At 46.1% G+C, this 12,299-nt stretch overlaps 1 protein-coding gene across 2 annotated transcripts in view; it reads left to right on the forward strand.

Annotated features, from left to right (window-relative positions):
- Positions 1–12,299, forward strand: part of MAP2K6 (mitogen-activated protein kinase kinase 6) — a 131,965-nt gene that overhangs the window by 102,666 nt on the left and 17,000 nt on the right. For both annotated transcript variants that reach the window (XM_024761126.1, XM_024761125.1), the window contains exons 8-10: positions 2,241–2,368; positions 3,510–3,587; positions 5,016–5,155. In XM_024761126.1, coding sequence (XP_024616894.1) covers positions 2,241–2,368; positions 3,510–3,587; positions 5,016–5,155 — 346 coding nt within the window. The remainder of the gene's footprint in view (positions 1–2,240; positions 2,369–3,509; positions 3,588–5,015; positions 5,156–12,299) is intronic.

Raw genomic sequence — 12,299 nt, forward strand, 5'->3', positions numbered from 1 at the left:
AAGAATTGGAAGATATGGCTCTTCCTCTTCTCCCTCCTTCCTTTTCTCCCTTCCTGTTATCTTTTCATCCATCCATCCATCCATCCATCCATCCATCCTTTCTTCCACCTTTCTTCCATGCCTCCAATCATCCATATACCTTTTGCAATCACTGTCCAACATGTACACAGCACTATGTTTACACAGCACTGTAATAGATGCCCTGACAGGTATCTGAGAAAAAAATATATTCTTATTTAAATTCTACATAGGGATTCTTGATAGGGAAATAAGACAAATATATGACAAACACCTGGGGAAAAAACCACATGAAAAATATGAATGTACCACGTATGGAACTAGTAGAGGTAGAATACAAAACAAGAAAATGATTAGTACTGGGTGACCATAGTCAAGGAAAGCTTCTTGGAAGAGATATGTTTAATCAGGTCTCTGAAAAAATTTATGGAAAGTATTGATCGCTAATAGGGTATTGTGATTTGATAATTCTTACACTCTCTGAGCCTGAAAGTAATGTGAGATGCTTCAAAGAGTATTCCTATTATGATATGATTATTATTATTCATTGTTATGATTAAAAATGGGGAAAGTAGGGAGGAAGAGAAAAAGAAGAAAGTGGGAAGGAATTCAGATAGAAGAATGTGGATTATCCACAAATGTGAAACTGAATCTTAAAGGCTTATTCCAAAATTATAAAATGTTTCACTCATAGTAGAGAATGTTTATAAAGTATAAAAGATAATAAAATGAAATTTGTGTATCTGTTGTTTAAGGGAAAAATTATAAAGGATAGTCTTTAAAGTTTTTAGAATAACTTTCTCCTTTTGAGTACATGCCCTTTGGGAAAAGTGTCACTAGGGAAAAAGTTAACTGTAATTTCTAATTCCATTATCAAGACATAACAATGGTTCATCTCTTTGGGGAGTGCGTTATCTCTCTCGAGACTGAAGGATTCATTTAAGAACTGTAGAATGAAACTTCTTTATCCACATGTATACTCTGTGACCTGCCTCCTGGTCTGGAATATCTGGGTTTATGATGAGTTAACACCTTGTGACCTCTGACACACTTCCGGCTGAAGCATCCATGAAAACTGGTGGCTTTGATCGTATTTGGTGTATCGTTATGTCACAGTCTGCCATTTCATTCCACTAAATGCGCAACAGGTCATCATGAACCGGGCTTGTAAAACACTATTTTACTGTCACAAGAACACGTAGCATGAGCTCTACCCTCATAACAAATTCTAAGGGGCACAATATAGAATTGTTCATTACAGGGGCAATGTTGTAACGGCCGATCTCTAGAACTTATTCATCTAACATAACAGAGATGATTGGCCCGTGGGGCTAGGCGTTTAATTCAATCATCAATTTTTAAGTTCTTACTGCATGTATGAGGGCAACGAAGATGAGAAATTAGATAGAGGAAACAGTTTTTTCCATTGATGGATTCCCAATCCGACAAGAAGGACACAACGTGAAATAGAACAGGGGTCCCCAACCCCTGGGCTTTGGACCGGTACCGGTCCGCGGCGCGTTAGGAACTGGGCCGCACAGCAGGAGGTGAGCGGCGGACGAGCGAGTGAAGCTTAATCTGCCGCTCCCAGTCGCTCCCCACCGCTCCCCACGGCTCCCCACTGCTCCCCATCGCTCGCATTACGGCCTGAACCATCCCCGTCCACCGCCATCCCCCCCCCCGTGGAAAAATTGTCTTCCACGAAACCGGTCCCTGGTGTCAAAAGGTTTGGGGACCGCTGAAATAGAAAGCAGACTACTAAGCCAAGATCCAGCAGAACAAGAATTAATGACATTAGACTGAATGAACTAAAGAAAAACGTTTTTGTGACTACTCTAAATACTGCTGAAATCATTTTATAGTCTATCTGCCACGTATATAAGAATGTCCTTTCTCTTTCTTCCAAGCTTTCCGTAATCCAAATCAACTTAGTAAATTCTACTTTTGTAAGTTGAAATAAAACATTTGAAAATGATTAAGAAAAAGAAAATCAAGTTGATTTTTCCCCCTTTTCTCAGCTTTGATGTTTTTCTTTCTTTAAAAAATTTTTATTTTATGTTGGAGTAGAGTTGATTTACAATGTTGTATCACAGGGGTGGCGGTTACTTCTGCACTGGGTCTTGAGAAGAAAGTAAAGGGGAAGGAGGAAGGGAGGTTCCAGGGCCCCTGGTGGTAGAGGGATGCTACTACCACCTTGGGCTCCTGACTGTTCTTGCTTTCAGATGTCAAGCCTTCCAATGTGCTCATCAACACCCTGGGCCAGGTGAAGATGTGCGATTTTGGAATCAGCGGCTACCTTGTTGACTCCGTCGCTAAAACTATCGATGCAGGATGCAAACCGTACATGGCCGTAAGTACAGCAGCTGGGGGTAGCATCGAGAATGTAACTGCCTTCAAACCATGCCAGGAAATGGGAAAGGGATGGCCAGGGAGGGAAAACAGAGATGTGCCTAAGATGCGAGAAATATTCTGCATCTTCTTTTTTCTTAATATTTCCTGTCTGAAATACTGAATCCCTTCCTTCATAGGTATTCTTTTAAAAAAAAAAAATCAGGTAAAGGGGACTTCCCCGGCAGTCCAGTGGTTAAGACTCCACACTTCCAATGCATGGGGTGTGGGTTTGATCCCTGGTTGGGGAACTAAGATCCCACATGCTGTTCAGTGTGGCCAAAAAAAAACGCAACAAAAGACCTTACACAATATTATATGTCAACTATATCTCAATAAAACTGGAAAAATAAAATAAAATTTAAAACTACGCAATGAATCACGTTGCCTATGTTTCTACAAATCACTCTTTTAAAATATCAGGCAAAGAGGTATATTCTTTGAAAAAGCAGGTGGGTAATACACAGAGCCCACACAATTTTCCACACTGTGTTACAAGGGAATGCTGCCTTGTTTGTTGAGAACAGAAGAAAGAATTTAAATTCCCCAAACAAGTCAGTTAAGTGAGTCCTGAAGGAACCTCATAGCTATGAAGGCTCATTGTCTTTAGCAGAGACTCCCTTTAACTTAAGGGACTTCTACTGTAAATATTCTACTTCGAAATGAACCTGCTCTTAGAATTGAAAAGCTTTCTGTCCATGTTTGGCTAAAAGTTGTTGAGGTCTATTAACACCAGACAGTAGCCCAGCGACTCTGTTGACTCTTTTTACTGAGTTCTGGACCGCTGGTCTTTTCAACAAGGCAACTTCTAGGCTGACAAAGTAATTTTGTAATGTACATCATGTTCCTCATACGGCAGAATTGAAATTGCTTTTGAATTGAGAGGGGACTTTGATCCATTACTGTCTCCAAGAAAAGACGTGTGGAGAATGAGGAAAACCCCACGGAGACGGTGTTATTTATTGTAGTTAGCGAGCCTCTTGGCCTGGGAGGTACGTTAACAGCTCACAGCAACTCACTGGGCAGCTGGTGACACTCTCAGCCCTGAGCCTTTATGGAGCCAGGAATGTCATCTCAGCTGTCTTTTTCTGTCTCCTTTCCAGCCCGAGAGAATAAACCCAGAGCTCAACCAGAAGGGATACAGCGTGAAGTCCGACATTTGGAGTCTGGGCATCACCATGGTAGTGTATGATAATCATCGTGGACCAGGGTGTCCGGGGCATGAAGTTGGAATGGGGTGAGCCTGGAGAACAAGAGGCAGGTGCCTGAGACGCCGGTCTGAGAGAGCAGGAGATTTGGAGCGACCATTGTTTGCAGTGTGGTGTAGCAGAAATACGGAACTGGGATTGGACAAAACACACTTCTCTTGATTCTACCTCCAAGGAGCTGTGTGCCCCTGATTCACTGATGGAATCACATAGACTGTCTCACTGTCCTCGTCTGTAAAATGAGAGGGTCTGACTACTGTTCCTGATAGTTTTCTTTATGGTTTAAAATTAAATTATTCTAATCAAGGCATGCAGAAGCTTAAGCTACTCAAAGAGTGCTAATGTGTGTGGACCCTGATGGAGCTTTTTATTTCTTTTTCAATTCTTATTTTATATTGGAGCATAGTTGACTAACAATGTTGTGTTAGTTTCACGTGTACAGCAAAGTGGTTCAGTTACACATGTATCTATTCTTATTCAAATTCCTGTTATTTAGAGAATATTGAGCAGAGTTCCCTGTGCTGTACAGCAGGTCCTTGTTGGTTATGTTTTAAATATAGCAGTGTGTACATGTCAATCCCAAACTCCAAATCTATCCCCCGCCCAGACCCTGATAGAGCTTTGTTATCCAGGACATGGGCTCAGCTTCCCAGAACATGGTTATGACAGAAGTCTTGGCTGTTGAGTACAGGTATAGCCCAAACTCATAGTAGCGCATAGGATAATTTTCTCAGGTACAGGCCTAAAGGTACACAATGAGTGCCTGATTTGTAACTTTGCTGATTATAAATTTTCAGTGTATCACCGAGGTCTGGAATGATCCATGGTGGTCCTGTTTCCTTCCCAGACACAGCAGCTGATTAAATCCTGTGAGTTATTTCACATCCCTGCCCAGAAAGCACGTGATCTTGTCACAGCAAAGTGGCCTTCACTCAAGTCCAAAAAAAGATCAGTCATTTGCTCCTAGTTTGTTTGTTTGTTTTTAATTCTAGCACGCTCCCAGCAGATGGCAGCAGATGTACAGCTCTGTAAGAGTCTTAGGGTGAGAACTACTTTTTAGACTCAACATTTGAAAACCTGGTCGCTTTACATCCTGAAGTTTCATACTGCTGGCTTACAATTTTATGAAGTGCCACACCGGGTTTTAGGGAGGACCCAGTTTTAAGTAGCTTAAGTGGCTGTCTCCGGTACGACGTAATCTGCAAACCCCTAGCACTAGGACTTGGAGGAAAACTGCTAGAGAACACGGCATTAGTTTTCCCCCTCCCGCCGGTTTACCTGATGGTCACCATCGTGCCTCCCTCTGGCTCTCCTGGAGCCAAGTGGATTCCCTAGCGGACCCCCTCTTTACCTAAGCACCCCGTGTAAGCTCCTGTCTCCTTGTGTCCCTCTCCCCTCTAGATCGAGCTGGCCATCCTCCGGTTTCCCTATGATTCGTGGGGAACTCCTTTTCAGCAGCTCAAACAGGTGGTGGAGGAGCCGTCGCCACAACTCCCTGCAGACAAGTTCTCCGAAGAGTTTGCTGACTTTACCTCACAGTGGTAAGACAGCCTGTCTCTCAGAGGCCAGCATGAAGAAACAAGAGGAGTTCTCATGACTTTCCCCCCGTCGTTTTAATCCACGATGCATGCATCCATCCCCAAAGCACTGACGGGTCTGTCCTTGCTGCTGAGCAACAAAGATGGCTCTGCCCCTCCCCCGCTGAGCTCAGAGCCAAGGAGGGCGTATCCACAGTCAGTCATTCTAGTCCACACTGCAAGTCCAGACATGGAGACATGCACAGGGTGTCTGGGGGACGCAGAGGAACAGCGCTGGGTTGAGTTTCTGGAGGAAATAAATGCTGGGCTGGGACCCTGTGAGGTACGTCCAAGCGAAAGCGAAATAGGGGAGGAAGAGGTATTCCAGGCAGAAGGGACGCCGTGCATCATATCGCAAAAGGGAGAATCTCTTTTATGGGAATTTCAAGCCATGTGATGTTGACCGGAGCATAAAGAGAAAGGTGGGCGACCCACCGGAGGGTTAGGGATGAAAAGTAGGTATGACACAAAGAACCACCCTGGATAAGACAGAGGCTACTTTCAGAGCCTTCCTTAGGTACCTAGAAGTCTTACAAAGCAGTTCTAGTGTCTGTAGGCTGATTCTTACAGAACACTTGCTAACTTACGGACATGCTTGCCCATAAGTGTACAGTGGACAGTACTGGGCGGGGGCGGGGGGGGTCTGAGAAGGGAAAATAAAAAAAGTTGGAAGGAACCGTGCTAATGCTGTAAACTTTGTTTTCATGGAAATTGAAAGTGGAATTGAGGAGACTTGGAGAGGGGATTGTTTTCTCCCGAAAATCTAGTGATTTCTGTCTGCGTAGGGAACATGATGCGTGGCATGCCTTGATACTAATGACCATCGCAAGTGATGCTGGAAAGAGGAGGCTGCGTTGGAGATGAGGTGGTTTATCCGGGCGCCTCCGGAGCAGATGAGACTTGGGGGAAGGGACTCAGAGGTGGCGAGAAGCCCAGCTGCGGTCCTTGGAGAAGGGCAGTCGGGCTGCTGGCTGCTAAGGGAGGGGCTGGTGTTCTGAAGGCTGCTGAGAGTCTGGCTTCCTCGAGGTTATCGTTCCTCGGCCTCCACGCCCTTTGGAAGAAGCCTTCTGAATATGGCTTTTATCAGGAAACAGGATTAAGACCAAGCAGCTGCCTATTGCTTATGAAACTAAGGCCCTTAGACTTTTCATTGGCTCTAAGCCCATGTCACCCCGGGTACCTTTCCCGAAGGATATATGAGGCTGAGCTGCCACAGTTTGTTTCTGGTGTAGTTTTGGCTGGATGGCCAGAGAGGGCTGTAGGACAGTGTGCTGCTGGGTCCTCCTAATACGTGCATCCTCTGGGCTCTGGGGATGCATCCTCCTCTCTGCTCTCCTTGCCTGAGTATGCAGGGAGTGGTGGTACACCTGCCAGGCTGAGATGGCTTCCGGCTTTTGCCTTCTGGTTTTGAGAACTTGGTTTTTGGTTTTGATTTTTGTTCTCCTTACCCTCAAATGTTTAAAGGTCACCTAGGAAATGGACTGAGGCATCTTTGACAGTTCACACCGACAGTTCTCCAGAAGGGTGATAATGGAGAAGGAGCTTCCGTAAGGAAGCCTTTTCAAGCTCTGCACTATGTAAGCTTTCTCCCACATGGCCCCCTTTCCCAAGACTCTGGGAACTTCAGGAAGCCTTGCTAAGAGCAAGGCTGGTGTGAAAGGTCTGAGAAAGCCACGCTGCCTGTTGTGAACCAGCCGTTTAATCCGACAGTTCTCAACTCCGGCTGCTCGTTTCTAAGATGTGCCGTCACCTAGGCCTCGGCCTCAGAGACTTTGATCTAATTGGCCTGGGGAGCGTCCTGAATATCAGTCCTGTTCAAATGTTCACAAATCCTTCTACTCTAGGGCTGCAGTGAGAACCCATGATTCACATCTATGCTCTACGGACCCGTTATTAACTTCTTCCTATTCAGAAAGCTCCTTTTCATCTGCAATCTACTGAAAACTCGTTGGATGACTTTCTCTTTTACCAGTTTTCTTCTCCTACTTAGAACTTCCCCTAAAGAGTCAGAGTGTTAAAGCTTTTTACAGATATCTTAAAAATGAAAGCTTTGGGGAAAAGACATGTTTTCTAACTTTAGCGCACGCTCACGTTTGTGGAAGGTGCGGACACCTGTGCTACTGCTGTTCGTGCAGCAGCCGCCCTGGCCGGCCCTCCCCGCCGCACAGCATAAGAGTGTCCTCATGGCCACCCCTCTGAGTCTCTGTTTCCCTCTCGTTTTCTCTCATTTTTAGTCCCAGCTACTGTGGTTCATTGATTTAAAAGTTTTGAGCCATAGACGTTTTCCAGCTTTCTCGGAACTGTTAATTCCGTTAATACTGTTGATTCTTTGTCATTTCATTTGCACTCAAGTCAGCCAGTCTAGCTTGTTTACGGGCTTACTTAAAATAATAATAATAATTGAAACAAAACTCAAATCGCTTTAACTTTGAAGTTGTCAAAGAATAAATTCTTCCTCAGACTTTTGAGTGTGGTAGCTCCCGTAGAATCTGATACCTAAGATCAATTGTGTAAAATAGTAATTTTTGTTGGTATGAGAATTGAGAAGTTGAAGGGGAGCATTAATTCTGAATTTTATGAGCATTCCTACTTATCCTCAGTCGGAGTTTTTAAGAGTCCCAGGCTCTCCTGTTTCAGATGCCAGGTGCATCGTTCTTTGCCTACCGTAAACCACCAATATATTTTCTTTGATACCCCCTTAGTGTGAACATTGTTTTGAAGTCAACTGAGTTGGGAAAGTTGTCTAATACTTCAAAAAAGAGTATTGATTTTTGGGGGGATTTTATGAATGGCTTAGATCTTTATGGAGGCAATTTTACTTTTCACATGTATTAGCATACAGATACACACCTGTCCACAATAGCAGTCTAGGTATTCACTTGTTTTATTACTGACAGTTTTAAGTTTGATTTGGGGCTGGGTGGAAAGAATGGAAAAATGATCATTACCTATTAAACACCTCTTTTATTTCTTGATGAAAGAAAGATGTAGCCTATGAGTGTTATCTCCCTTTTATACCTGTTTCCTCCATTTTCCTGTGTATTTTTTTTTTTTTTTTTTTTCTGGCGGTCCGCGGGCCTCTCACTGCTGTGGCCTCTCCCATTGCGGAGCACAGGCTCCGGACGCGCAGGCTCAGCGGCCATGGCTCACGGGCCCAGCCGCTCCGCGGCACGTGGGATCCTCCCAGGCCGGGGCACGAACCCGCGTCCCCTGCATCGGCAAGCGGACTCTCAACCACTGCGCCACCAGGGAAGCCCTTCCTGTGTATTTTTTTTTTTTTTTCTGGCGGTCCGCGGGCCTCTCACTGCTGTGGCCTCTCCCATTGCGGAGCACAGGCTCCGGACGCGCAGGCTCAGCGGCCATGGCTCACGGGCCCAGCCGCTCCGCGGCACGTGGGATCCTCCCAGGCCGGGGCACGAACCCGCGTCCCCTGCATCGGCAAGCGGACTCTCAACCACTGCGCCACCAGGGAAGCCCTTCCTGTGTATTTTTTTTTTTTTTTCTGGCGGTCCGCGGGCCTCTCACTGCTGTGGCCTCTCCCATTGCGGAGCACAGGCTCCGGACGCGCAGGCTCAGCGGCCATGGCTCACGGGCCCAGCCGCTCCGCGGCACGTGGGATCCTCCCAGGCCGGGGCACGAACCCGCGTCCCCTGCATCGGCAAGCGGACTCTCAACCACTGCGCCACCAGGGAAGCCCTTCCTGTGTATTTTTTTTTTTTTTTCTGGCGGTCCGCGGGCCTCTCACTGCTGTGGCCTCTCCCATTGCGGAGCACAGGCTCCGGACGCGCAGGCTCAGCGGCCATGGCTCACGGGCCCAGCCGCTCCGCGGCACGTGGGATCCTCCCAGGCCGGGGCACGAACCCGCGTCCCCTGCATCGGCAAGCGGACTCTCAACCACTGCGCCACCAGGGAAGCCCTTCCTGTGTATTTTTTTTTTTTTTTCTGGCGGTCCGCGGGCCTCTCACTGCTGTGGCCTCTCCCATTGCGGAGCACAGGCTCCGGACGCGCAGGCTCAGCGGCCATGGCTCACGGGCCCAGCCGCTCCGCGGCACGTGGGATCCTCCCAGGCCGGGGCACGAACCCGCGTCCCCTGCATCGGCAAGCGGACTCTCAACCACTGCGCCACCAGGGAAGCCCTTCCTGTGTATTTTTTTTTTTTTTTCTGGCGGTCCGCGGGCCTCTCACTGCTGTGGCCTCTCCCATTGCGGAGCACAGGCTCCGGACGCGCAGGCTCAGCGGCCATGGCTCACGGGCCCAGCCGCTCCGCGGCACGTGGGATCCTCCCAGGCCGGGGCACGAACCCGCGTCCCCTGCATCGGCAAGCGGACTCTCAACCACTGCGCCACCAGGGAAGCCCTTCCTGTGTATTTTTGAGGCACACCTTCATGAAAGGACCCCTTTTTGAGTGACCTCTGTGTGTATTTTTATGATATAGTCAGGCTATGATCCTTCAGGGCTTCTCAAAAAGCCCAATTCTTTGTGGAAAGTGGGGAAGAAGGACTACAGATTTGGACAGTGAAAAACTTAATCTCAAATTTTGGGAAAGATGCATCTGTGTCTTTATTTCCTACGTCTGTCTTTGGGTTAAATGTAGAACAAGAAGAAAAAGGGTGCATTACTCACGGCTTAGGTGACCTGTCAGGGTATCTGTGACCTTCCGTGGGAAGTGTCCACCGTAAGCATCTGATGACATCGCAGCCGCACACCTTCGTCCAGGGCATCAACTTGGTAGTCACTGTCCTCTGGTCACTGCTGGTCAGTTGACAGTAAAGTGCAGTTTGAGGGGTGGAGTAGAGGCACTTACTGGCTATCACTGTCATATCCAAAGTTATGATATGTTAGAGCCCAGAGATCCGGCTGGTATCTTTCTTTTGTAGCAGTATCAGAGAAACGTTATCCTCTGAGTTGGGGTAAGGGGTGCGGGGAGGAGAGAAAAGAAAAGAAAGTTAAGGCATTTATTCCTTATGAACTTGAAAAAAACAACAACAGCAACGATACCTTACAAACCCCTCCTTTCTGTACTGATTTTGAAACAGGACCAGCAAATGACATTTTCTTCCTCTTTCTTCCCTACACTTGGCTTTCTTATCTTAGGGCTTTTGAAGAGTTCCTGGAGCCAGGGAGGCTCACCATCTAGGCCTTGTTTGGGGATTCACGGTAGAGAAATCGAATAGAAAAGCCTTACATTCTAGTCCTACAGAAGGTTTCACAACTGACTTTCTCCAGCAAATGGAATCTTGGCAGGCTTAGAGTTTTTCACCATAACTTCTTTCGATAGGTTATAGGCGTGGGGACTGAGGGAAGGTCATTGGGGACCAGCTCTGCGAAGGGCCCAAACAGCTTGACTTCCTTCTTGCTGTGCCTTTAGGCCTATTTAAGAGCTCAGCGCCCAGTCCACCAGCCCGATGTCCGTCGGAGATGGTTAGAGGCCCACCCAGATGTCGATACTGTGTGAACTAGTACAAAAGAGACAAACAAATATAGCTCCTGACTTGTTCAGGAAGGATAGTAAAAAGAGGCCCTGGATATTTATTTAGCTTATGACCAATGTATGGCTTGGGGGGCGCATTGTGTGTTTATTCTGTGGACGCACCAAAGAGCCCTTCTTGGAAACAGTCAGGGGGAATTCAAATAGTCAGAAATCCTCTGGTCAGCACAAACTCGAAGCTAGCAATGCTCAAGGCGGCATAAAGCTGTTTTTTAGTGTCAGCTACGGTCAGGAGTGTGTGTTGTGGCATTTGGAAGAGCAATTAGGGCAGTTAGCTAATTGCACGCTTGAAAATGACAAGCCACTTGAAAATCAAAAGTCTGACTCAAATCCAAAAAGAAATTGGTGTAGCTTTGAACTCCACAGTTGCTATTTTGTACTGAATTTCAAGCACTTCCTATTAAACATGGAAAATTTGCTTTTTTTCCTATAACCTTATCCTGAGTATTTTGCTATTCTTAGCCCATGTTTTGAAGTGTTCTTGATTTAAAAGATGGAGAGAATGGGTTATATTAATATATTATATTAATTCAATAAACAGCCTTGGTTTGCTGTGTAAATATTTTCCAACAGTACTCTGCAGTAGTGCTTGTGGTACATTCTGAGATTTCTAATCAGAGGCCGTAGGTCAAGAAATAGTCTATTGACAGCGATCTCTGAGGTTTTAGGAATTCTTAGCACTTTATGACGGTCAACTTGGGGTATTTTCCCTACATTTTCTTTATACAAAGAAATCTGGAGAAATTTTCATAAACTTCCACAAGTGAAAAGACGTCCTGACTTAAAATGACCTCTCCTTAAAAAAATAAGTACTTAATTTCTTCTACGTGATGAGAAGAGAGAGTATCATTTCATTATGTACTAAATAGAAGGTCAAAAATCAGCTATATCACAAAGAACTCAGGTTGGTAAAAGAGGGCATTGTTCGTTTGAATCATTTGAGAGGCAAGCTTTTCTTTCTATCATTTCCTTGGTTCAGGGTTGACCAGTGAGAGGTGGGAATGCAAAGTTGGGATGTGGTCTTCAAGGAGACTTTTTCAGAGTCTGTGTAGATTTAGGGTTTGATGCTTGATTAATGGTCCATCTAAATAGGACACTTGACTACTGAGTGTGGACTTAACGTTGCATGTGTGCTTTTCCTTACTGATTTTAGGAGGAGAAATTGTTCAGATTATAGAGAAGACTTTGTGCTTCTTGATTCGATTTGAACAACAGCCGAAATTCAAGGCTTTTGTACATCAGTCTGTTTGCTTTTTTTCCTAGGGTCTCTGTGCAAGTCAGCCACACACCTGGGATCACATTTCTTCCGTGTTTCTTTCTAGATGAACTAGCTCTTGAACTTAGAAAGACTTTTGTTTCCTGGGGTGGAAGGCAGGGAGGGGAGGTAGACATGAGGATATGCCCAAAAGAGAGATGAACCGGCTGGAGATGACTGTAAGCCAACTTCATTTCAGAGAAGGAGCTAGGGGGGGCAGCGAGGAGGAATGCCCTAGGACACATAGCCCAGGGTTTCCCGACCTAGGCACTAGCGACATTTTGGACTGGATCGTTCTTTATCGTTGGGTGTCCTTAGCAGCATCCTTGGCCTCTTCCTATTAGTACCAATAACCGCCCCCCCCC

The sequence above is a fragment of the Neophocaena asiaeorientalis genome, unplaced genomic scaffold (genome assembly GCF_003031525.2).
Source record: "Neophocaena asiaeorientalis asiaeorientalis breed wild unplaced genomic scaffold, Neophocaena_asiaeorientalis_V1.1 scaffold30, whole genome shotgun sequence".
In the NCBI taxonomy this organism is placed as follows: Eukaryota; Metazoa; Chordata; class Mammalia; order Artiodactyla; family Phocoenidae; genus Neophocaena; species Neophocaena asiaeorientalis.